Raw genomic sequence first — 27,420 nt, forward strand, 5'->3', positions numbered from 1 at the left:
AGAAGCAGATCGTATAATAACTGAAGTCCAGCGAATCACCAAGGATAACGAAGAAATTTTGATGGACATACACGAACAATTGTACAGTGGAGAGGAAATGTTGCAGAAAGCAGAAGATCAACAGTTTGTACTTGGCCAACAATTGAATGACATCGATCTTTATGATATCCAAACAACGAAAACAGTTGAAGAAGCTGATAAGCTGTCGAATTCGACAATGGAAACGTACCAGATTTTAAGCGGTGAGTAGTTCCTCATTTGGGTTTATTAATTCCAATAATACAACTTAACAATACGTAAATTACTATTACGTAACAAGTCCGGAAAATAGGGTTTTTTTGGACGAATAGACAAAATTCCAGGACGAGCGTAAGCGAGTCCTGGAAGTCTGTGAGTCCAAAAAAACCATTTTCGGGCGTGTTGCGTACAATATTTTTTCGGCAATCATGTAAAATAACTCTATCGCTGCTGCTTTTCATATTTTATTGCGATAAAAAAACATGCAAATTTTTGACAACTAATTTCATATGAACTGTCAGCCGTTATCTCGGTTGCTATGGATTCTATGATTCTTTTCCGGCCTAGTCCGGGAAGTACGTACTTTCCGGACTAGGCCGGGAAATGCTACTTTCTCAGAGAAAAAGCGTCCGGGAAGTGAGCACTTCCCGGACGGTTGCCGAAAAAATATATAAACCATAAAATCATAAACATTGAATTCTGTAACAAATGAACCCGGGTTCGAATTGCTTGATATCTTCATATTTTTGTCAACCTTTCAAGATGTTTCGGTCGAAATAGAGGATAAAAAACCATAGTGTGAAATTTACAATGTTTTCAACTCAATTGTGATATAAATCTCCAGGAATCTCTCAAGTCCTAATGAATTCCAGTTTAGTTCAGCTCTATGTGGTTTCATTCTACTGATGACATACATTATTGTACTTGCAAAATATTCATTTGTCGCTAGAGAAGACCTATTTAAAGAAAAGGAACACTCATCGATATAAAAATAGTTATAAAAATAGTTTTTTTTTCTCTGCAGAAGTTCCAGATGAAATGTTCAAAATTCTAATGTACGGTGAAATATAGTGATTCTGTCAGTTTTAATTTCCCTTCCTTATTTTTTCACTTGATAAAGCCTTACAAATATAATCTGATCATTTAAGCAATCTGCTTGAAGGGATTCTCAAATCAATTTTGTCGCTAAGTTTGTACAAATGTCCTGTATAAAAGGAGGACGACTGATTAGTTAATTTCAAGTGTGTTTAGCGATTCTGGCAATATGTCTTAAACACAAAGAGAACTTTGTGAACATTTCACTTGAGATTACCGTGATTCAATCAAAAACTCAAGTACAATATATGAAAAATGATCTCTTCAACAGATTTCGATAAGCAAGCTCAAGAGAAAAAGCGAGAGGCCCTAGAAGCTCTGAGTAGAGTTCCTGAAATTCAAAAGCTAATCGATGACGCATTCAGAAAGTATGATGAAGGCCATAAAACCCTCGAAGATGCCAAGTTGTACTCGAACAATGCACTCAAGAAGGCCGTCCAAGCTCTAGATCTTGCTCAAAACGCTTCAACTGATGCCGAAAAGATCAAGAACGAAGCCATTCTGTTGAATCAGAACACCACAGAACTGAACGACGAAGCCATTTACATGGGTGAAAGGCTGCAGAGGACCGAATCCGAATTCAAGCATATTTTCGAACAAAACCAGGTCAACGACTCTCTGATTGCTATAGCTAAAGAAAAGGTACCTATAAATAATTCATTCTTTTTGAGATTCCAGGAATAGTATGACTAAAAGCAGGCATCCATTCACATCAACAATATGCTCTACTCTCCCAGCTCCACAATACTCTACCTTAAGGAACAAAAACTTACGATACCTTACGATTCATCGTTACTGCAATACCCAACCCGTTTTCTTCTTCCTAGCCACAACATAATAATAATAATAATAATAATAAACTTTATTTAGCACTAGGCTATTGAAAACAATACAAATGTAATCTACTAACTTAATTAAATTCTTCATAAATATAACTCATTAAACATTTTTTGAATTCTCTTTAATTATTACAATATTTGATCTTTTCAGGTAGTTTATTGAAGATAACTAATCCCCTGCTAAATGTGGATTTATTCATTAATGTTGTATTAACTTTCTCTATGTAAAAATCATCTCGACGTCGTGTATTATAATTATGTATCTCATTAGCAAATTTTAGGTTTTCACTCAAATATTAAATCTAATGTTCTATAAATAATTCTTTGATTGACACTCATCAATTTCAAACATTTCAACATATTTCTTATGGGAGTTCTTTTATTACATTTCAAAATAATTCTCATACCTCTATTTTGTACTTTTTGTAACCTATCTATGCTACCTTTATTTAAACTAAACATAACTGACGAGCAATAATCCACATGAGGAAGTACCAATGATCTAAACAACATCAGTGACGTGACACACACCAAACCTAAGCCAAGTATATTTTTTTAACTATGTATATAAATTCATACTCTGTGACATAAAAAAATGCAACACCAAAAAGACTTTGAAATTTTGTGGTAAAACTTGGCAGAAATATTTAACTTGTTAAAGGTTGTGTTTGATCAAAATTTTGTTCTTAGTAACCTTGTAGATAAGGAAAATTTGACGTTTTACTTACTATAATCTAAATGATCGGGTATAGTTCTTTGATCATTTTTCGTTTAATTGGGTAGATGGAAGTATGCAAATCAAATGAAACTAGGATGTTTAGATTGTTTAAAAAAAAACAATGCTGCGTCGAATTGAGAATAGTATTTGCCAGTTATCTCGTTTCATTAGTAAATGTTCTAACATTGTTTTTAAAACTGAAATTAAACGAAGTATTTTTCTTTTGAAGGTACAACAAATTGCTCAACAACTTCAACAACTCCAAAAGTCACAACATCAGCAACAAAATGTCGTACAACACCAGCACAACACAAGCATTCCCACGAACAATACGATAGTGCCTCATCAAACTCAAATAACACCACCCAACAATGCTGCCCACATTCCTGCTAGTCTACTCACTCCAAGCACTCCTGGTTCAGTGGGTTTAACGCCGCAACATCTTAAAACTCCATCCAGGCTTCTTGAACCATCTCCGGAAGAGACCACGGATCTGGAGGAGCTTGAACAGTTTGCCAAGACGTTCAAACAGAGGAGGATAAAGTTAGGTTAGTATAGATTGTATGTTTTTATCTAGAATATGGGAAGTAGGAAAGCTGCTCCGCCTTTTTTTCATTTTTCAAATTTTATAAAGGTCTTGTTATAATTCACAACAGAATTATTGATATCTTCCCAATTTCCTTCATTTGTTGAGCTCTCAGATTCAGAATTTCCCCGAAAAGATAGCTGCACTGAGTCTAACTTTTTTTTTGAGAACCTTTGTTAGTTCCTTAGTATGTTTTCTTTAGCTAATTCTGACATACAATGTAGTTTATTTCCTTTATTCTTCAATAAGGTGTTGGTCTTATTGTTGCAATAATAATTTGTTTCATACATTCACACAAGTTAAAGTCATCTGACAGTCGAATATATCAACGTAGCGTTACACCTGGTTTTGTTAAAGCCAAGGAGTGTCCAAAAGGCACATCACAAATGACTAATAATTGAAATTCTCGAATGCATAAATTTCAAGAAAGGGACAGAAGAAGTAAAAAACAAGTAAATATTAAGATTGCTAACATTATCTTTATACTTTGATCATAAATTCATATTTGTTCTCATCGAATTTATTGAGGAAGCTGTACTTTCCAAACTTCCATGGTAAACACGCTTTGGGTATAAGAGAAGAGGAAGGAAATATTTTCCTTTAATTTGGTTATTTAAGGCAATGAGAATTTACATTTCGGAATTATTTTCAGGGTTCACACAAGGAGACGTGGGCTTAGCTATGGGAAAATTATACGGTAACGATTTTTCTCAAACAACAATATCCAGGTTCGAAGCTCTAAACCTGAGCTTCAAGAATATGTGCAAACTGAAGCCCCTCCTCCAAAAATGGCTAGAGGACGCAGACAGCACTATGACCAATCCAGGAGCTCTAAGCAACCCTCTGACGACACCAGAAGCCATTGGAAGACGTCGCAAAAAAAGAACTTCGATAGAAACAAGTGTGCGAATAGCTTTAGAGAAAGCGTTTATGCAGAACCCAAAGCCAACATCAGAAGAAATTTCAATTTTGGCGGACGGTCTCTGCATGGAAAAAGAAGTTGTGCGAGTGTGGTTTTGTAATAGGAGACAGGAAGAGAAGAGAATCAATCCACCAGCTGCGGCGATGGGTTCGCCGTGCTCATCTGCCAATACTAATGGCGCAATGTTCGCGATTGCTAACTCACTAGCCCCTAGTCCTTTATCTTTAGTCACATCTAGCAGTCATAATTTCAACCCCAATATGATGGTCAAACAAGAATGACCCCACGTTAACTTCTTTGCGGATCACTATTTAGAGTGATACAACACAGTGCAATGAATATTCAGTTTATCACTGATCACGCAGAATGTTGCAAACATATTGAATGCGAGTTCCTCGGAAAGGTATGCCATACCACTAGATGACTAATACTGAGAGAAATATTGATTTATTCCAGGATATCGCTAAAAAATGTTTTTATTTACTCGGTTCAGGCTTAGTGGAATGTACTGATATACTTGAAGCTTTCCATTTAATTCAATTAGGTATGTCAAATACAGGACCAAAATTTGCACACACCTTATTCACAATCACATTATATCAAGAATGGACAATAGAATCTACTGTTCGACACCGAATTTCAACAGCCAGTTTTACAGATTTGGGAAGTAGTGAAAAAGTTTTGATCTATGATAACAATAGACTTGTTCAGTCTGTACCAACTGATCCAGGACTTATGGCCTTACAACAATGTATCAATGCGCTTTCTGAACCCCATTATTCAAATTTCAATATCAATAATATTCCTTATGATCAATCTGTCTTAACAAAATTATTGAAAGATTCTTTTGGTGGTCGCTCTAAAACAGTATTATTATGTACTGTATCTTCTTTTATAGAAGATTTTGCAGAATCTTTATATACTTTACAGTTGGCACTAAGGTCACAGGCTATTAAGAATTTTGTCACTGTTAATTCATATACAATGTACCAAAATATTGAAGAGGATTCAGATGTTTTCAGTCTTCAATTTGCAGCCAATCAATTGCTTAAATTAGTTAAAAATGCAGAGGAATTGTTCCAAAAGGTATTAACAAATTCAGCATTACCCAAAAGTTTATTAGAACAGATATCCCATTGGTTAACTTTCAAACAAGAATGCGAGGAATGCTTAAATGACAACTGTGAGCCTCATAGATCATTAGATATAATTGAAGAGGAAGAAGCTGAGGATTACATGAGCTGTAATACAATACATAGTAGTGATAGTGAAGGAATAGATGAAGAACAGGAAGATAATTCAGAAAAGATCATGGAAAATTTTGAGGATTTATTGAAAAATTTCTCCTCCCTAACTGATGAACTTGTTAGTAACTATTATCTTGATTATTTCGATGTAAATGTCAGTGGTAAAGAAAGTTCCTGCATTTCCAGTACGGAAAATCATATAAACGGAGCTAGAGGTCGTCGAGTTAGCATACATTCATTTGCAGAATTGAAAAATTCAGTTTCTATCAACAACAACAAAATATGTGAAGAACTGGAAGTTCATACTGATGATAAAATAGGTGAAACTGATAATATGACTTATGAAATGAAGAAAAAACTTTTGAAAAAAATTGTAACAGCTATTCAAGGTTACCAAAAACAAATTGAAGATTTACAGAAAACAATTCAGGTAAAAGAAAAATTGATGCAACAATTGATCAAGAATAAAAATATAAAAATAATGCTAGGATGAAACTAGAACAGAAATGTCAAAAATTGCTGAAAGAATATGATAAGATGATGGCTGCTCTTACTCAAGCTGAAATAAATGAAGATTCCGACTCTGAGAAAAAATATCAGTTGAAATTAACAGAACTCAAGAAAAAAATCAAAGATGCGGAATCTTTGAAAAATTTGACAGAGGAGAGTAATAAAAAACTTCAAGAAGTTGAAAATAGTGTTCATACATCCAAAAAACAGTTAGAGAAATTGAACAAATGTAAAAGGAAAGAAGAAAAAAGGAGAATAATGTATGAAACTCAACTTAAAGAAGACAAAAAAAAATTGAAACTAGTCAAGACAGTTTGGAAATGCAGAAATGAGGATCCTATTATATAATTATTTCCAAAAAATTGTAGATCTAAGGAACAGCACAAAAAAGTTGGAGCTTGAAGTAATTGATATAGAAAATAAAAATGAAAATTTGAGTTGTCGTGTTCAAAATTTGAGTTATAACCTGCAACAAGTTCGATTGGAGTCCGAGAGGCGAATTATAGCCTTACAACATCAACACGAGAATAAATTACAATTAGTTATGAAACATCTTGCTAATGATAATGGTGATGATAGAGTTGTTTCAAGGGTTTCCAAGCATACCTTAGCATTCCAAATGGCAGGTACTAGCAAGCAAGGAGATAAAAGTCTGATTGCAAGGTTCACAAGATATGCCAGACAAGAAACAGTATCAAAGTAACTTCAAGCAACAGTATCAGTTCCTCAAGCAATTGTAACAAGGCAGAAGAACAAACTATTCATACAGCAAACCCAAAAGTAAGAATATCGATATCATAAAAAGTTAAGAAACTCATAATTTTTTAATTGTTACAAGTGACCAGGTATTGATATTTCTTATAAATATTATCTATGAACACGAATTGATGTCCTTATGCCTGGTACAAGCCATCTTCTGAAAAACGAGAAGATTCCCGCTTTCAATGGGTTATTTCAATTGCAAAACGATTTGGAGACACACTGTATTCTAAAAGGGTATCTGCGTTGTATGTTGGTACAGATTGTAGCCTGGAATTGGTCCCTCAGCATAGGATATCAGTGGATATTAGTATTGTGAATTCCGTGTTTAAAATGATGTGCATCTACGAAGATAGAGTGCCGTTATTGCGATCTGGTGCGGTTTTTTTCAAACAAACAAAGTGCGACAGTTGCTGTGATCCCGAGTTTTAGGTTTAATCTAGAGGAAGTTTAGGAAAGATGAGTTCTTATTTCGCGAACAACTACATGCCGGATATGCGAAATGGTGGCGTATCGGCAGAACATCCACACCAGCACCAACACTATGGTGCGGCAGTGCAAGTGCCTTACGGAAATAACCAGGTGGATTCTTGAATGTGGGCCACCCTGTAGATCAGTTTAAAGACATGCATGGAGGCGAAGATGATTACTAGACAGATCTGATGACCACTTTCTATGAACTTAAGGTACTGGGGTCAAGCTTTCTTCTAGGTAGGCCTGCAATTAGTGTCGGTATCATATCAATTTTTGCGATATAGAAATACGGAAACGTCATGGTGGACAGGTCTTGTTGGGGATAATAGACTGTATTGTGCAATACGTATTTCAGTCAATTAATTGTTCATTGAGTGTATCGGGCTGATAGGATTGGTTTGATCCTATAACAACACAGATTTACGAAGAATCGATTGAATTTAAAGAAATGTTTTATTGGTTATTTTCACATTGCAAAATGGATCGATTAGAGGCCACGAATTTTCGAAACAATTTCGTTTAAATAGGTGAATATTGCATAAGACCTGTGTTATCACAATTATTTTTTTCGCTTGTTCTCCATAGTTGTGTTCATTTTGTTATTTTCAGTTATTCTCAAGATTTAAATGAAAAATGTGGATTTCTTGACTTGAATTGATATTAACCAATTGATTTACTCCAATTTTGATCGACTTCTCACATGAATATCTTGACCGGATGGTGACAATATCATAGAATTTCTGAAGTATACATGCAAACTTTGCTTAGATGACTTCTTGAATGAATTGTTAGAATGCTGTAAGCAAGGAAACCAAGACACGAACATCGGTAATTGATGAAATGTCTTATATTACTTGAAAACATATTTCATATCATCATATCTAATCTGCGTTAGCAAATGTCCAGTATTTCGGTATCAATAAAATAACAATTCAAGCTATCAAGGAATGAATATAGCCGTATTTCACTTGACCTATCAGTTTAAATGGAGTAAACTATCAGAATATATCTTGCATGATTTTGCTTTTAGGATAATAGTTTTATGGACATAATCTCGAAATAAATTTTTGGTTATTTGATGGTTGAATCGATTGAAATTATTGGTCTTCTGAAATAACCTTTGATTACTTCACCTCATTGTAAAATGGACCAATCCACCAATCAAAGAGAATATTTTTCGAACAAATTTCTTTTAGGTGAGCGGAAAAAGATCTTTTGAATCGCGATTCAATTTGGTCCTCCATCTTGGTTTTCATTTTGTGATTTTGTGGTTCATAAATTATTCCCATAATTTTTGCTGAAAGTTCATGACAAATATAAATTTCCTCTTCGTTCGAATGACAATTCTCAATCGTGAAATTCTTATTAGAATGCATTGCAATATTGATTACTCTGAATCAATATGGTTTATCCCAATATCATATCTTAGTTTTGGAGTTAAAAATGTGTGAAAGTTTATCTTATCCCGAATGAAGAACAACAGAGTGATTATTATTAGCTTTCAAATTTCCAGATTTATCATCTATTGCAAACTTATTTGTTTGGTCGAAACCTTTAAATTCTACACTATGACTTATTTTTTCTTCTTTCATAGCAAAATTACTCACACTTGCTCATTCTTTCCAAAGTTCGAATTTAAGTTTCAAAAATTAATAACTCAGAAACCATAAAAGCATAAGATTGCGGTAAGGAATATGTATTCACTATCCACATTTTCGATTTCATGATTGAATGTGATCAAGTTTCCCAAATACAAATTTTTTAATTTGATTCCTACATTTTTTGTCTTTGAAATTAGTAGATTATGTTCTTGTGACAGCAGCATTAATATGGTATCGGCTTTGTAAAAAAAAATTTTGAAATTCTGGACGACACAAACTATGGACTTATTTTTTTCAACTCTAATTTCTTAGATCATCTGTTGGACATAATTTTGTTCTCATTTTTATATTTGGTCATCACTGACTAATAGCCTGAATTTTTTTTAAGGTGGAAACAGGTGCTCTAAACTTGACCTTCCCGCTTATGTTCAATCCAGTAACTTGGGATGCACATGCCTTCCCAGTTTTCTTTGGGGGTACTGAAGTCAGCGAAGATGGCATCATTATAAGTGTGCCCTCTGTTCAACTTGTATATTTCGCAAATGCAGACTCCAAGAAATATCAGAAAATGTAAGTTGGAAAAAGTTACACCCTTTCAAATTATGTTAGATATATCTAAATTAAATAAGAATTTTTTTATGGATTGAAATATTTTCAGGGGAGCAGCTTGGGAAGATGCCTTCCTTGATTTGATCGAGGAAAAGCAAGACAAATTGAATATATTCGAGCATATTAGAATTGCTAGGTTTGCGTCAAGAACCCTCGATCATGAATTAGAGAAAAATACGAAATCTGTAGTACCATATTTCACTTCCACTTTCGCTATTATGACGATATTCTCAGTAGGTGAGTCTTATCAATATTAATCACAAATTATAAATTCAAATATCTCATGTTATATCAAAGATATTCTGGGAATAGGTCACTGAAACACTAAATATGTAGATAAATGTAAGATTTGTTGAGTCTTTGGCCATAAATTGATTTATAAGATTGATGCGGGTCTGTTAAAATCTAAAGTAAATTTAAAGAAACAATCTGAAAAACACAAGTATGGTACAAGACATGCCAATAATCTCTACAGTGACTTCATATTCAAAACAACGAGAGGGTCAAGACTTCCAACACACTCGGCAATAAACTCATATAATGGGTTACCCATCCACTTAAAAAAAAAAAAAACATTTATTAAGTTTAAAAAAGAGTTGAAAAAATATTTCATTAAACTTCAAATAGATTAAGAAATTAGTTGTTACTCTGTGATAACAAACTATGTTTGATTTACAGTTTTATATTCTAATAAATAAATAAATTCCTTCGTGATGCAAATTCCATACATTTTTTCCAATCAAGCTGGTTTCCTATGATGATGAATAGCACTATGATAAACATGGTAATTGATCCTCAGATGACAGTTGAACCAACTTCGATAATAATTTGAAGCGGACTTTTCAAATGACCAATTGCCCAGTTTTTTTCTTGAGGGTTATGAAATAAGATGTTTCAAGTTAATATTATGGTTCTAATAGAAATATCTTTTATTTAGTAACCTGCATGATGACGATTGGGTGCGATCCAAACCTTGGCTTGGTCTTCTTGGAAACTTGAGTGCTGCCATGGCAACGCTATGCGGCTTTGGAATCTGTATGTATGCAGGAATAGACTTCATTGGGATAAACTTGGCTGCTCCCTTTTTAATGATCGGTAAGTTTGTTAATTAACTAGCCTGAGTTTGCTATCTCACATAATACAACAACATCCAACCTATAATCACTTCGATATATTTCATTAATTTCCTGAATAGTTCGAATGTACGATTGATTTTCAGGTATTGGTATTGATGACACTTTCGTGATGTTGGCCGCTTGGAGAACAACATCTATGAAACACAGTGTACCAGAAAGAATGGCCCAGATGATGAGCGAGGCTGCTGTGTCAATAACGATCACATCAGTCACCGATTTCTTCAGTTTTGGAATTGGTATTCTCAGTCCATTTCCATCTGTGACAATTTTCTGCATCTAACTCAGGTAAGAATAATTTTGAATACTTAAGTGAGAAAAGTACGTATGTAGAGTCAAGAGCTTTTGATTGGTTGTTCAAATCGTAATCGATCATATTTTTCAAGAAACATCTCAATTAACTCAAATAACCAGCTATATGAGAACACAATAATCATTCATCACTTTTTTGGAACAATTATCATGAGGAAACTTAAAAGCATGAAGAAATAACAAATGCACGCTAGACTGTTCGATTTTCCCAATAAATGCAAATTTTTGAATAATTAATGCTCCCTGTATATTAACTTTTCTACGATTGTCCCTGCAAAAATTTGAAAAAAACCTTTCTGCGTTTCGAAGTGTGTTATCAGATATGAAAATCTTTATAATTTTTTTTCGTGTAGAACTAAAGTGGCTGAATTCTTGGAACACTAAATTTATCGTTGAACTTCATATAGACACAAAATTTCAGTTAAATCGGAAGCATAGAATTAGATAGGTACCGAAATTTTACAATTTTTTTTTATTTCTCCCAATTATAATATTTTCACAGAATACCTATTGCATGACCATTCGTTTCACTGCATAACAACTGATTTCTTCATTTCAGTTCAATCGGATGACTAGTTTTTTAATCAATCAAAAAATATAATTTCATAATATACAGAGTGAGAGTCTTTGACTTGTACATATATTTTAACAGTAGATTCTTGAGGTTAAAAGGAACACCTTTTTCCTTTACCATTTTCTCCGATTCGGTCTAGATGAAAACTTTTTTCAACTTGGGCTTCGAATGTGATCTGGATTTTTCAAAATAGAATGTTTATTTTAATGAAGTATCTTTATATTATTAGAACTGTGCCAAAGCTCTGTAATTTGTAATCGAGGAGTTGAGGTGAGCTTATTCAAATCACTTCATTTTCAAAATAAGTTGGCCAGTGCTTCAATTCTAAAATCTGAAACATGACATCAGAGCACATATTCATTTCTCTGGTTTTTTTCCACAACAGAACAGAGTTGCATTTAGCCAAAGTACCAAATTTTTTGAATTTCACAGATAATTTTTGTTTTTTAAGATTAAATTACTCGAAAACGGCGCTTTGTACGAGGTAATATAAAGAATACTTTTATTTTTCAATGAATGTTTAAATTACTTTTAAGAGTTGGTTTCTTCGAATTTCTGCTATTTTTATGGAATGTAATGTTCATAATGAAGAAACTGAAATATGTCGATGGAATTTTGTGTTCAAAGAAGATGCATCACATCAAGGAAAAGCTATATTCAAAAATTATTTCCTTCGATAGAACCAGTTACGAGATATAGACGAAAATTACATATTTTTATTGATTTTCAACAGCCTGTATCTTTTTAACCGGGCCGAATCGGAATAAATGGCAAAGGAAAAAAGTGTTTTTTTTGACCTCAGAAATCTTGTATATGAAAGACTCACTCCGTATTTGGAGTCTTAATATAGACTAAAAATTTCAAATTTCTAGCCCATTTTATTCGTTAATTATCGTGTTTACAGTCAGTCGAACCCAATCATTTAATACCATGCGCGGCTTAAAATTCGTAAATCATAGACATTTGGGTTCAATGCTTCCCTGTTCCCTGAAAGAAGTGCGCAAAAAGTGTCTATAAATTTTCAGGACACTACTGTGTATTTATTTGAGTGGTACATTTTGAAAATGTATAATACGCATTTCAAATCAATTGAATCCAAAAAATTTTTGACACTTATATACCTTTTTAGTATTAATAAATGCTGATGTAAACTATAAAAATATTTGCAACTATGAATTTCTTTTCCAGGTGCTGCCACCTGCCTGCTCTTCATCTGGCACATCACCTTCTTCGCTGCATGCGTAGCCATCTCTGGTTATGCAGAAGAGAAAAACCTACATTCAGTGATTTGTATTCCTGTCCAACCTGTGTCAAAGTCCCGTAAGTACTATTCTTCAATGAATGAAAAAAGCAAATCGCCTTTTTGTGAGCTTTATTTGAGGAAGGCAGCAAAGTTGAATAGTGGTATGATAGAGGTTCAGACAAATCGGATAACGTCATACAAGAACGGTTAAATTATTCACGGTTTTATCTGTTTATAATATTCTGTCGTTATTTTACGTTGTCGAGAAGATTTCCTGTGGAAAAAGCATTTCATTTTTTGTGAGTGAAATTAAAACGAATTCAGGATGTTAACTGTTGAGTGATAAAAAGGTTAGGTAATATATTATGGTATAAAAAGGGATTATGAAAAATGCAGTTTTTTCCTCCTTCAAATTGAGATGGAAATGGAGTGCTTTTTTTCGAGGGATTCCATTTTTCTGACTTCTACAATAGAGGCGATAGAAACATGTTCAAAGCCTTTGTTTTTGTTGCTGATCGTTGCAATTGGAAGTGCGATTACATTACCTACACTACTGGAAAACAAGTCCTTTTGGTTTCGTGAATTTATCTGGAATTCTATATCTTGAAATTTCCAACCCAAACTAGATTTCTTCTTATCAAAAACAATTCAGCTTCGCTGTGGTTTCATTTGTTCTCGTTAATTTCCAAGCAATATACTTTTCCTAAAAAATAAATGTTTATCCGACCCAAAAGATATTGTGCTTTTATACGTATGATAAGAATTATGAGATTTCGCAATATACAAATATAATTGTGTATGCCTCAAACTCCTCAGAGTATAACATAAGTAGAAGGAATAAACGCAGTTCTCAAGAGCCCTCAATATGGTTATCTGCACGTTCTCAGATTGTAATATATTTTGAAATACAAAATGATATTATACAACTAAAAATGAAACAGAATGGAATCTATTCGTTCGAATTATTCTTGGTTAAATATGAAATTTTGAATGATTTCTCTTCGATATTTCAAAATACACATGCTGTACCAAGAAAATGTTAATGACTGAACATCTGTTTTTTCTTATGGAACATACTGTTTTTTATTGAATTTTCAGATTGAATGAAATAAAAGTTTCATATACTCAAACTACCCGTGTTTGGGATTTTTCATAAATTGGAGGGTCTCCAGAAAAACCTAGTGACTTCGAAATAGTATAATTTATTTGAATAAGACTTTGGAAGTGAATAGTAGGTAGAAGAACAGAGCTTAGTACTGGCTTTTTGATAATCATTGAGAACTCTATTGGTTGTTCAAAACCAATTCATTGATGACTTATTCAAAAGTTGCTATCGGACTAGGGAGTCCGATACAGGGATATTTCCATTACCATTCTCTTCCAAATGAGAAAATAAAATATAGGGTGTGCCTTTTGGAATAAGCCCGATATTTACGTTTGAATAAGTCTCTCAATGAATCTTCTCATTTTGACACCCGGTAAAGATCTCAATGATTATTAAAAAGTTAGTTCTTCTAGTATTCTCTTTCAACATCTCGTTCAAAGAAATTCATTCATTGTGAAGTTATTAGATTTTTCAAAGACCTTCAATTCATGCGAATTCTAAATATCTCAAAAAAGGTATGATTTAAGCATATAAAACTTCGAACAAACTTGGGTTCATTTATTCCATATAATCTGAAAATTCAATAAAAAACGAGGTGTGCCATGAGAAAAAATATGTGTTTGATCATTTTCTCACCCTGTGTTTTTCTCAACAATTTGAGAATAAAGCTCTAATGTAGATTAATGATAGGTACCTACTGTGTCGAAAAAAAATCGAAAATTTCAGCGCTTAACCGTAATAGAACGTCAATGGTGGAACACCCTGTATATAGAAGTTTTCACTTCAAGTGTTTTTACAATTGCAACAAATACCTGAATATCATACATTCTTGAATGAACACCTTTAAGACAATGAAGCTCATTCAACTCTAGTGAAAATGGATAAAGGGTGATCCATCAGGAATTTATTGGTGCGCAAAAAATTGTTAATGTCCACTCGTGGACACCTTATATAATACGAACAAATACAGCGCCAGACGCGTGTATCTGCGACATTTGTATCTATTCACTCTGACGTAACAAACGGACAAACCTGATCCGAAGTGTTACGAAGAGAGTAAACACAAAATTGTACACCGATATAAAACTTTCACCTGTTCTTATCAATCAGTCACAACAACTTGGTTACTTGGTTAATTGAATTGGAGGAATGCGACCTCTTCCAGCGAGTTCCTCACAATTTGCAGAAGGGGAACATGCAGCATTGTGGCTTACTGACATTATAAGCGCTTGCCTTCGTTCAGTGAAGGCATTAATTGAGGTAGATTTGGACGGATTTAGGAGTTATTTTATGCTTTCTAAGCTTGTTATTATTTTTGGAGATATGGTTGGAGAATACTGCAAATGGATTTTAAACAATGATATATTATTTCTTCATATCAGATTGAATAAGGAAAATGATAAACTAACAGTAACTTTGATACGTACCTACTTAAGAAGAGTTTGGATCGAAGTATTGGAAAAACAGAAAACCATTGCAGAAACAGAAAACCATTGCAGAATAAATTGATAGATATCTCTGCAATATTTCCTACTATTGTATTTTTAACTTTTGTGAAATGAAAGATGAATTTTCGTTTATGTTCTTTGTCCGCTGTTAGTAGAATGAGAAGAAATCGATACCTACTTTCATTGTAATCATTTGTAAGGCAAATTTTCTATTTTAAGGGCATATTTTCCAAACAAATCGCTCTATCATTTCGTCACAATGTCTGTAATTTTGTATCGGAAATGGTCTCAAACAATAACATTTGACTCACTGATGACCTAGGGTCCAGCCGTAAACACGATAATTCTCAAACGGAAATAGCAACGTGAAAGTTTCGATTTGAATACCGATGTTAAGATAGTTAATGGGGAACCGAGGATTCCGTACAAAATGGCCCTTTGAAATTCTATTTTCCTGTTAATTTCGAGATGAAAATTTGCAATTGGATTTGAAATGGTAATTTCAAACCTCTTGCAAAATTTCATAGAACCATAGCAATTTCAAAAAATCGCAAAAAATCAACCCAATTCTGGTTCAAGTGCATCACATCTGTTTATTGGTTGAATCGTTCAACTTTAATTCTATTAAATTGGGATAATGAAACACCGGATTTCTTAACTACTATAATGAATTTGGCTGTACAAGTTATATGTTTAAAAGTTAACAGCTACAAGCGTACTGGGGTTCTATGGTGCCCCAATTTCTTGGGGATGTTAATTGTCGCCTTGGATTCTGCATACCAAAGCTCCATCCAGGTCCCTGATTGGTCCACGTCCTCATTCCTTTGTTCCTACGATGTGACTTCAGGATGACCATATGTGGCTCCTGGCGCCAAGGAAGTTCCAGTTCTATTTTTAGCCCTCGCTGATACCTGCAGGGGTTGGCTTTTCGACCTAAATGCGACTTTGTGAATATTCAACTGTCCGTAAAGTTTGTGTGAAATTCACTTGACGCAACATACCGCCCCCCTTGAAAGCTCTGCCTTTCAACAACGTCCGAAACTGCAGGCAGAGTACCCTAACACTCAAAAAAATGTCAATTTTCGACCGGTAAAACACTAAGTCCCGATACCGGTCGTTTGAATAATCCTTTAGCGGTTCTCACTGTCACTACACGCACTATACTGTCCTTACAATGGTGCGTTTCGGTGATTCCGGCTAATTCCCAATTTTGAGGAGGTGTGTTGTCCTCCTTCAATGATACCATTGTCCCTGGTTGCTGGTTCCCAAACTCGATCGTCACCTGAAGAGACTTCTTGATTCGATTTGTAGTCTCGAATCGTAGATCTTCTTGCGGTGTTGATACACGAAAATGATCTGATGTGAGGACATTCAGGACCAAAGGATCATAGGATAGAGGCTTTTAAAGGTCGAGAGTTTAAGCACTCCTCTACCTGTACAATGACTGTCTGAAACTCATCATAAAATAGCCTCTCATTACCTAAAATTTCTTTGATATAAAATTTGGTTGACCTTACTGCCGCTTCCCACAGACCGCCAAAGTACGGTGCTCGTGGTGATATAAAATGCCATTGTGTCATATGACTTGAAAAATACTCCGAAAATTTAGCCTGATTTTTGTAAGATTTCAGAACATCATCTAATTCCAAGAGTTCCCGCTTTGCTCCAATAAAATTCGCCCCGTTACTCGAATATATGTTTTGAATCAAACCTCTGCTTGCAATAAATCGCCTGAAACAATTCATGAATGATTCCCTGCTCAAGTCCGGAGCTAGTTCCAAATGAACTGCCTTTGTCGAAATGCAAGCAAATGAATATAAATATGAATTCACGTATTTTTTTTCTGATAGATCGCCGATTATGTAATTCGATCTTGAAGGTTTGATGCAAAAACAAGTTAGAGATTTATGTCTCTGTCTCTTTCTGACCGTAGCGTGTCCTGATAACACCCTATATTTTATTCGTATCGATGAAAGAAGAAATTGCGCTCCCAGATGCATATTCCCGCTATGCTCATTCTTGAAGTTAAATTTTGTTAAATGCTTAACCGAATGACCGAATTCCTCAGGTTCACAAATTTGTTGAATTCGCCTTTCTAAAACATCATTAGTTGAAAAATTGCAAACCACTTTATTCTTCCTTGAATGCCCCCCTTTTCCATTTATTTGCCCTGCTATGATCCATCCCAACCTAGTTTTTTGTAAGGTTGGTTTCCCCTTACCAAAATTGATCTGACCCGCACAGATTAAATCCCAAAATACAGAGCCACCCAATATCCCATCGATTTTATCGGGTTCTGCAAACGACTCATCTGCCAAGTTGACATGTTTCGGAATAGTAAATTGACTTGTATCGATTTTTCTTGATGGCATACTGTCAGAAATTCCTTCTATAACTAGAAATGTAGAATTAAATTTAAAGTTCTTGAACCTTGAATGAACCGACATGTTAATCGAATATCTAATCTGAGACGTTACGTTTCCAATACCAACAACTGGTATATTCACTCGATTCCGTGACAGGTTTAGTTTTTCAGCGAATTCTCTCGTTACAAAATTCGACTGGCTTCCTGAATCTAAAAGGATCCTACCCCGATGTATAATTCCGTCCGAACCCGCAAAGTAAATAATTGCCGTTGACAATAGAACGTCTGATCCATGTCTGACCGTGAAATTGTGTACCGATTCTTCCTTAACGACCTTCGGAACTCTTTGACCATCTGTATTTTTAAGACCCTGAATTGAGGGATGCCTTACCCTCACACATGAATAATTGTGAGATGTACCCCCTGAAGTTTCTATTGCCGGAATATCTTCACTTTGTTTTGATACTTGTGGTCGAGTAATTGCATGCAACAATGTGTTGTGCTTATTTCCGCAGTGCCTGCAACCGCCGCGTTTGCAGTCTTGCGCCCTATGTCCCTGTTGGAGACAGTTCCAACAAGAATTTGACCGTCTGACTTCATTTCGCCGTTCATTTATTGAAAGTCCCAAGATTTTTTTGCAAATGAATAAAGAATGGTTTTCCTTACATATTGTACATGACTTGAAAGATGACATGAAGGCCTTCGAAGTTCTTTCAAACCTTAGTTTATTGCCTTGTACCCCTGCTCTATTTGACTCTATTGTTTCAAGAAGAACGCACCTTTCCTCTAAAAATTGTAAAAATTCTTCCATGCTTGCGAATTTATTAACTTTACCCGATTTTTGCCATTCCCTTCTTGTGACAGGATCTAGTTTTGCCTCGAGAGTAAAAATCAGTAAAGTATCCCAATGCTCTATCGGTTGACCCAATGACCTGAGAGCCCTCAAATCCCTTCTAATTTCGTCTAAAAATTTCCTGATTTGACCATATGATTCTTTCATTATGGGCGGAAAGTTATAGAGAGATTCTATGTGATTCAATGCGATCATCTTTTTGTTCTCAAATCTGGTCTTGAGCAATGACCAGGCCTCGTTATAGTTGTCAGACGAAACTTCTAAAGACCGAATGACTTCCGCCGCATCGCCTTTAAGAGCATTCTTCAAATAATAGAACTTTTGGATGTCCGTTAATCCCTTGTTTAAATGTATTAACGCATTAAAACTATCATAGAACTCTAACCAGTTTTTGTAAGAACCTTGAATCTCTGGAATTTGCATTGTGGGCAATTTGACATTTCTTTCCGCTATTGAATTTTCACTTGAGCAAAGTGAACCCTTCATGAATTGCGAGATCTTTGTATCCGCGAGAGCAATTGATTCAAAATACGCATCCTGAAACTCGATTCTTTCTTGTTCCTGCAAGTCAGGATGATTGATGTCGAGTTCTTCAATTTGTATTTGCAAATTTTCGAACTCGTTCCACAACTCTTTGCATTTTTCTAACCGTGCCGGGATTTGGCCTGCCTTTTCTGACTCGATAGTCTTCAAAAAGGATTCAAATCGAGTTAATTGAGCTTTAACTACACCTCTGCGTTTAATTAAAACATTCAATTCCGACATTTTGTGAGAAATAATGAGAGTCTAATTTATTTAATAATTTCAACCAGTCAATGCACTGATTAATCGTACCAAAGTGAATGAGGAAGGAAAGGAAAATGTACTCACAATCCGTCCTTTTTCTGTACCTTGAATGATTATAGCTAGCTACCAATCTGCTGCTGGGTAACCAGTAATCCTATGTGTCCGTTTGTATTGTCCCCCAGGTGGAACTCCGAAATCTGCCTTGATTACGCTGTTGCGTTGCTTCTGTTGCTGTGTTCTCCCCAAATGGAACACCAAAATGCCTTGAATACGCTGAACTCTGCTACCGTTTGCACTTGTACACCTTAGCGTTGTTTTCCGATTTTACAACACTACCCGTCGAAATCTTTCGCAATGTTCACTATCCGGCTCGAAGGACCAATGTTTGATGGTTGAATCGATCAACTTCAATTCTATTAAATTGGGATAATGAAACACCGGATTTCTTAACTAATATAATGAATTTGGCTGTACAAGTTATATGTTTGCAAGTTAACAGCTACAAGCGTACTGGGGTTCTATGGTGCCCCAATTTCTTGGGGATGTTAATTGTCGCCTTGGATTCTGCATACCAAAGCTCCATCCAGGTCCCAGATTGGTCCACGTCCTCATTCCTTTGTTCCTACGATGTGACTTCAGGATGACCATATGTGGCTCCTGGCGCCAAGGAAATTCCAGTTCTATTTTTAGCCCTCGCTGATACCTGCAGGGGTTGGCTTTTCGACCTAAATGCGACTTTGTGAATATTCAACTGTCCGTAAAGTTTGTGTGAAATTCACTTGACGCAACAACATCATCAGAACCATAGAAAATTCAAGAAGAGTAAATACCTACCTAATATTTCCGTGGTTATCGATCCGGTTGAAATTGAAGGTATATAAAGGATGTTTCAAAATAGGAAGGACAAACAAAAATGAGAAATTCCTAGAATATTTCCAAGAAAAAAGTCCTCTGAACATGGGCTCACAAATGCTCAGTTTTCGAGATCGACATACAGGGTGTTTGATTTTTTTTTCCAAGTGTTTTTCTATAGCATCTGTACTGCGCAAGGTATTCAACTGAAATTTGATATAAATATTCCAATTCAGAGCTTATATCACGTAATATGCCAATTTGGATTGCAATTGGGTGATATTTTTCCTGGAACAGTGCCCCCTTTTTTCCTACAGAAATTTTAAGTGACGACTGGTAGTTTAAAGAAATGTACAAAATACTTTGATCTATGAATAAAACTTTTGGTTTCTTGTAGATTTGTCATATCTGGTATCGATTTCGGGAAAAAATCCCGTTGATAAAACTGTAATGAATAATTTAATCACCTATTTGTTTTGAGGCTAATTTTCCGAATTTATAGCAATTATTCATAAAGATTCGACGAAATCGTATAATCATCATAAAAAATGTAGGTCTACATGACCCAGCATTTCGAAATCAAAGCGTTTGGAGTCTTTTTTTTCTTGAAATCATCCAAGAAGCAAGCTATGTTGTCTCCAAGAACGCAATTGAATGGAAGCTCAAAAATTTTCGAGTCAATGATTTTCCTATTTTGATTTTCCTATTTTGTGACTGAAAATAAAAAAAATAGAAGGAATCCTCGATAATCAAGATAAGGGTAAAGAATTAGTTTGAAAAGGGTCTAATTGCTTTGAATTAGCGAAAATTTTCTGTGGCTCATGAAAATAACTATGAATTGGAGTTGTAAGTTTTTTCTATGAAATTAACAATGAGTACAATATTTAGTACAATTTCCAAATGAGTAATATCATCGTATGATATTAATTATATATCTGGTTATCTAATGTATCAGCAATATAAATTGCCATCAACATAAACCATTGTCAGACAGAAGGTCTCCACACCATTACGTAGGAATCATAATCGAAAGTAACCCAAGGAGAATGCATGTCATCAAGGGAGGATAGCGATATACCGGTTTCACCCTTATTAGGGATCATCAGAATCAGAAAAACATTTATTAAACATTAAAATATATACAATACACACAATATACATAATTGTTTTCATATTTTCTTATACAATGATAGTTCCTACATAAGATGTTTAGCTATCTTTCTTTTTATGTGGTATTATATTACCTTACAATAGTTGAAATTTCATACAAGTCGAGTATTCTTTTATAAATTTAAGTTTTCATTGTTTTTACAGGGAAATAAAATAAGAAAAAACCTGCTTTAATTTGTTCAATATAAATTATTGATGTGGGGTTTTAAGTTTTACCTTTCGGGGTTTTATGACTATTTTTTAGAATACTGTTTATATTCTTCGTAGAAAATTGGTAGGTGTTCATAGGGAAGAACATGCCGACCATTTCGATTCTTATCACAGAATCGAATTTTTGTTATCCGACTAACCGGATCGCTCACATAACAGGATTTTTCATAAAATTTGGAGGCTATGCCATCTATGTATTCCTTCAGAGTTTCAATTCCTGAGGCGTCATGGAGTGTTGTCACCCTTGTATACCTATTTTTCTTCAAAACCATCCTCAGTATTTGGTTTTGGAATTTTTGTAGTGGGCTTAATGGTGTAGGTTTTAAATGACACCAAGTAGGTGCTGCGTATGTAATAATTGGGCGGATCAGTGCAGTATAAATCAGTTTCTTGTTTTCTGTATTTACTAAACTGTTTTTGTGCAACAGAGAATGTAGGGTCCTTTTAACGGCGTACGCTTTTCTTAATGTATTATCGATGTGTTTGTGGAAGTTTAATCTTGAATCTAGTGTTAATCCTAGATATTTCACAGACTCTTTCTGTTTGATGATGTGATTATTAAAAGTGAGAGGCGAAACTAAATTTCTATCATTAATTTTCCTACTGAAAACGATCATTTCGGTTTTATTTCCATTTACTTTAATTTTCCACCTATTATAGTAATCCATCAATATTCGTAAATGGTATTGTAATAATTTCGAAGCCACTATTGCACTGAAAGAATGAGCGTAAATCGCGGTATCATCCGCAAAAAGTGCAGTTTTCGTATTGGGAAATGGTGGGAGATCGTGTATATACAAGTTGAATAGTTTGGGCCCAAGGACGGAGCCTTGAGGTACACCTGCCGAAATTGTGATTGGATTTGATAATGTTTGGTTCAATTTGACCATGAATTTTCTCTCTAATAGATAAGAATTAATTAATTTTATGATGAATGTGGGGAGTTTAAGGTTGATCATTTTGTATAGTAGTCCTTGGATCCAAACTCGATCAAACGCTTTTTCTATGTCTAATAGTACCATCACTGTGTTCTGTTTTTTATTGAATGCATTGATGGTGTCGGTTATGATTCTTGCTAATTGGTGGGTTGAACTGTGCTTTTCCTTGAATCCGAATTGAAATGGGTCTCGCATTTCCGACCTCTCAAGCGTTTTTTTGAGTATGTTAAAAATTACTTTTCCTGTAAGTTTACTCAACATCGGCAACAAACTAATAGGCCTGTAGCTTAAAGGCGAGTGTTTGTCTTTACCTGCTTTATGAATAGGTATCACCATTGCGGTTTTCCATATTCTGGGCCAATAACTCAATTTTATGATAGCGTTCACTATATCGGGTGTCCCAAGGTGAGTGGCCTATTAGATTATTATGGAAACTATTGATGGTAAAGATTTCAAATTTTGTGGATAGATATTTGGCCAGTTAAGGTACATTTTTAAAATAATTTCACATTTCCAGTGTTGCCGGATGTACGACAATTTGGCAACAACTTTGTTATTTTAAATGGGACATCCGGTATTTCTATTTTTTTTATGATACTCCATAAAATATTAAATCTATTCACTCTTACTTTTCCATCCCTATCTTCAACGGTTTTTGAGTTATTAATTATTTTTCGAAATTTTAGATCAAATTGGCGTATTACGAAAATGACTCTAGTTCGCTCAATATTTGAGATTTAAGTCAGAAATTTTGCAAGTCGTTAGATATTGATCTGATCTGTGTCACTGCTTTTGAATGATGGTTGTCAATAATACAGGACGGACCAAAAAAATTCATCATTTGCCAAGCTACAAAATTGTAAAAAAGTTTATTTTTTCAAATTAGACACCTAGTATATTTTTCAATTTTTGGAATCAGTACAACACATTCTACAATTTTTCTATTCACTTACACAGACTTTTTTACTATTTTGTAACTTGGTAAATGATGATTTTTTTTTGGTCCGTCCTGTATTATTGACAACCATCATTCAAAAGCAGTGACACAGATCAGATCAATATCTAACGACTTGCAAAATTTCTGACTTAAATCTCAAATATTGAGCGAACTAGAGTCATTTTCGTAATACGCCAATTTGATCTAAAATTTCGAAAAATAATTAATAACTCAAAAACCGTTAAAGATAGGGATGGAAAAGTAAGAGTGAATAGATTTAATATTTTATGGAGTATCATAAAAAAAATAGAAATACCGGATGTCCCATTTAAAATAACAAAGTTGTTGCCAAATTGTCGTACATCCGGCAACACTGGAAATGTGAAATTATTTTAAAAATGTACCTTAACTGGCCAAATATCTATCCACAAAATTTGAAATCTTTACCATCAATAGTTCCCATAATAATCTAATAGGCCACTCACCTTGGGACACCCGATATAGGTCAATTGTACCAAAGCTTTTTTAGAAAGATTTTTTATTAATTTGTTGTCGATGTCATCGAGTCCTGGGGATTTATTGGGTGGGAGGGTTTTAATTAGTTCTTGAAGATCTGAGGGATTTGTTAGGTATTTATTGGATTCGGTGTCACTTTGGTTGGAATTTCGTAAAAAGTCAGACACGGTATTTTCTATGAGACGATCAGTATCAGAATGATCTAAATTGTGAATTTTTTCGAAGGTTTTGGCCATTAACTCGGCTTTCTGCCCGTCTGTGACAAAGAAATTTGAATCGTGATTCAATTGGGGTATGGTAGTATCTTTTTTCTTCAGAGTCTTTGTTACTTTCCACAAGGAACCGTCCGATGGATTGAGTTTTTGAAGTTTATTATTCCATTCTTGATTTTTATAAATTTGGATTTCTCTTTTTATCATTGCGGAAAGTGATTCAGAATTGATTTTTTCTAGGGGATCACGAAAGCGTTGCCAACGTTTGCGAGTTCTATTCCTAAGTCTAATTAAGTCAACAATATATGAGGGGAGTGATTCGGCGAATGGATAGATTCTTTTGGATTTTGTCGTACGGTTCCGTGCGTAAGTGAGACACTCTGAAAATTTCGATAGTTCTTGCTCTAAACATTCAGCGGAGTTAACGGCATTATTTATGACTATTTTTTCATTGAGAATTCTCCGAAATTCCTTCCAGTTTGTAGTTGAATAGTCAAAGATGTTTTTGGAAGTATTGTTACGAAAGTTTCCGAATATTTCAAACTTTATGACATTATGGTCTGAATTTAACTCAGGTAAAGATTCGAGTTCACTAATACGGGTAAAGGATTTTGCTAATAAAATATCTATTGTTGAGGGAGTGGTGCTGTTATACGGAAATAGGGTAGGACTGGGTGAGTAATGTAGATTACAGTCTGGATTTTTTTCCAAGAATTTCAACAGGGTTCTTCCGTTTGTATTATTATTGAGATTTCCCCAAACACGATGTTTGGCATTTAGGTCTCCAATTACAAGAGTTTCTCTGTTATTTAAAAGACTTTCTAAGCAGGTTTCTCTGAATTTATTCGAAGGGCTATTATAAACACAAATTATTTTAGGACCATTTTCCACTTGTATACCTACATTCTCTATTGAACAACTAGTACTAGGTAAAATTTTATATGGAATTGAAGTATGTACGAGAATGGCAACACCTCCGTAGTGAGTATTATTTGAACGATCCATTCTAGCCACGTGGAAGCCTTTTATTTTAAAATTATCCGATGATGTTAACCTTGTTTCGTTTATAAGAAAAATTTTGATGGAATGTTGTTTTAAGAAATACGAAATTTCGTACTCCTTATCACGAACTCCGTTGGCGTTCCAGGAAGCTAAATTAAGTCTATGTGCTGGTTTACTAGTCATTATATGCTATCAAGAAAAGAATGAAAAGTTTGGAATTTTTCATAGCCAGATTCGCATCTAGCCAATTTTTCGTTTAAAGTTCTAATTTTTTGCAGAAAGTCTGAGATATTGATGAAGTTATTCAATTTGTTGAATTCATTTTTGAGTTCTGTAAATGTACCGAATTCACCTGTTGGTTGTTTTGGAATTTTGCGTTCTTCTATTTCTTTTGAACTATTTTGACGGATGTTCTCTTTCTCCTCCCGTCTTCTCAGGCGTTCCTCCCAAGGGTTCTCTTTCGGCAAAGGCGCTGGTATATATTTTTTTGGTTCTTCTTGCTTCTTGTTGGAGGTTTTGTGCAGTTTCTCCAAAAGGTTTATATATACCTCACACTTTATGGAATTTGCTGGATGATCCCCACCGCAGTTCGCACATTTCGCACATTTCGCAGGTGTGTCCATTGTTTTTGTACAGTCTTTCGTCAGATGTCCCTCTGCACATTTCAGACATTGATAGGATCTGAAACAATTTGAGGTAGCATGTCCCCAATTTTGACATATTAGGGATCATCAGTACCGCATAACCCTACCCACGATGACAAACAAACGAAATAGCAGGCATCTTATTGAACGCTGGCAGTCGCTAGTCAGTATGAATTACTGCAGAGCGCCATCCAGCGGACAAATAACCTAACTACTTCCTCCATGAATACCTCGAAAAAGCAGAATCCCACGTCAACAAGGTACACTAAATATTGTACTCATTGTTAATTTTATCACTTATTTCCAAAATATTTATTTATTATTTTTTCTATGAATCGTTGGATCTGAAACACTTCATTCGATAAGTCCTGGCCTTGACCAGTAAAAACACATTTTTGCTAAAAAATCAACAAGAAAAAATTGTCTTTGTTTTCGAAATATGTTGTAACCTCTGCAATCTTCATTAGAGCCAGATTTCGTTCCCTGGAGCACCTTTTAGCCATTGTTGTCGATGGAGCAGAGTCTAAATTAAAATACTTATCAAGCTATTGCTTTACTCGTACAATATTTTTTCTCATTAAAAAAACATTGTTTATCAATACAATCAATGTTTTGGATTGTTCGCACATGAGTTGTTCTGAGTAGACGTATGTTTGCGACTCCGACATCATTGTTAAAGAATTCCTATATAATTACAATAAATTTATTATATTTCAATCGATATTAGAGGTATCTAAGAAACGACGATAAAATGGGACTTACACGAGAAAAAAAAATGGAAATCGAAGAAATTGTGAAGAAAATAGTAACTGAGGTACTTGATGGTTATATTGAAAAAATTACAGAGAAGATTGTCGAAAACGTCAAGTCCATTTTTCAAGATGAGGTTGATGAATTAAAAAAGAAATTATGTGAATCTCAGGAAAGATTGGAGCAACTGCAGCAAGAAAATAAAAGAAAAAACATAATTGTTTTCGGATTAAACGAAAAACCAGAATGTCAAAGAAAAACTTATCGACATATGTGACGGTGAAAACATAAACAAACCTTTTGAGTCGATAAAAACATTCTATAGGCATCTGAGATTAAGAATGCAGCGACAAGGTGAGCAAACGTAGAACTATAAATGTTGCCATTGGAGTGTTTGGTTGTATTAGTTGTGTGTGTATTTGCGTTATTAAAATTCGATTTTACAATAAATATAAAAACTTTTCAGACTTCTATAGTGAACAAGTGTGTTACTGTGTATATTTTATTTTAATTTTAGGTAAAGGCGGTAGATATCATCATTTGTTTCAGTTCAGTCTAGTGATATTGAAAGTTATGCAAGGATGGAAGACTTCGAAAAATGACGAATAACAATCGTGTGCATATAATATGTGAACGGTTCAATCAACATTATTATACTACAGGATTCTGATAGTACCTTTTTTAGGTCCAAATGGCAAGACTGAGTAGAATACTTGGGGTATCTTAAAGGTACAAACACTTCTAGAAGTCTTTATGAAGGCAGGGGCGGATCCAGGGGGGGGGCCATGGGGGCCATGGCCCCCCCCCCTCGCGGACCTTATAAATTTAAAAATATATCCTGAATCATCGAAAACAATGCATATGGGCACTCAGAAGTGTGAAAGATTGGATATGATCTAGAATGGTTGAATGGTTCTAAAGAGGTTGAATGGTTTGGCATTAATGCATATACACAGGACCATTTGCAGCAGTCTGAATGTTGAAAATACATA

At 34.6% G+C, this 27,420-nt stretch overlaps 2 protein-coding genes and 1 pseudogene across 2 annotated transcripts; all 3 read left to right on the forward strand.

Moving 5' to 3' along the window:
* The first annotated feature begins 61 nt into the window (after positions 1-61).
* On the forward strand, positions 62-4,603 carry LOC123683903 (protein nubbin-like). Its single transcript, XM_045622909.1, has 4 exons — positions 62-242; positions 1,385-1,755; positions 2,900-3,218; positions 3,909-4,603. The coding sequence occupies exons 1-4, from the start codon at positions 62-64 to the stop codon at positions 4,457-4,459; spliced, it is 1,422 nt and encodes a 473-aa protein (XP_045478865.1). The 3' UTR covers positions 4,460-4,603.
* LOC123683901 (kinesin-like protein costa) lies at positions 4,597-6,434 on the forward strand. Its single transcript, XM_045622906.1, is given in 2 exon segments — positions 4,597-5,895; positions 5,898-6,434. Coding segments are annotated over 2 exon segments (1,683 nt in total). The 5' UTR covers positions 4,597-4,598; the 3' UTR covers positions 6,284-6,434.
* Positions 6,435-6,646: 212 nt separating this feature from the next.
* Positions 6,647-27,420, forward strand: part of LOC123685342 — a 32,044-nt pseudogene continuing 11,270 nt past the window's right edge.

This window comes from Harmonia axyridis, chromosome 7 (assembly GCF_914767665.1).
Source record: "Harmonia axyridis chromosome 7, icHarAxyr1.1, whole genome shotgun sequence".
Classification (NCBI taxonomy): Eukaryota; Metazoa; Arthropoda; class Insecta; order Coleoptera; family Coccinellidae; genus Harmonia; species Harmonia axyridis.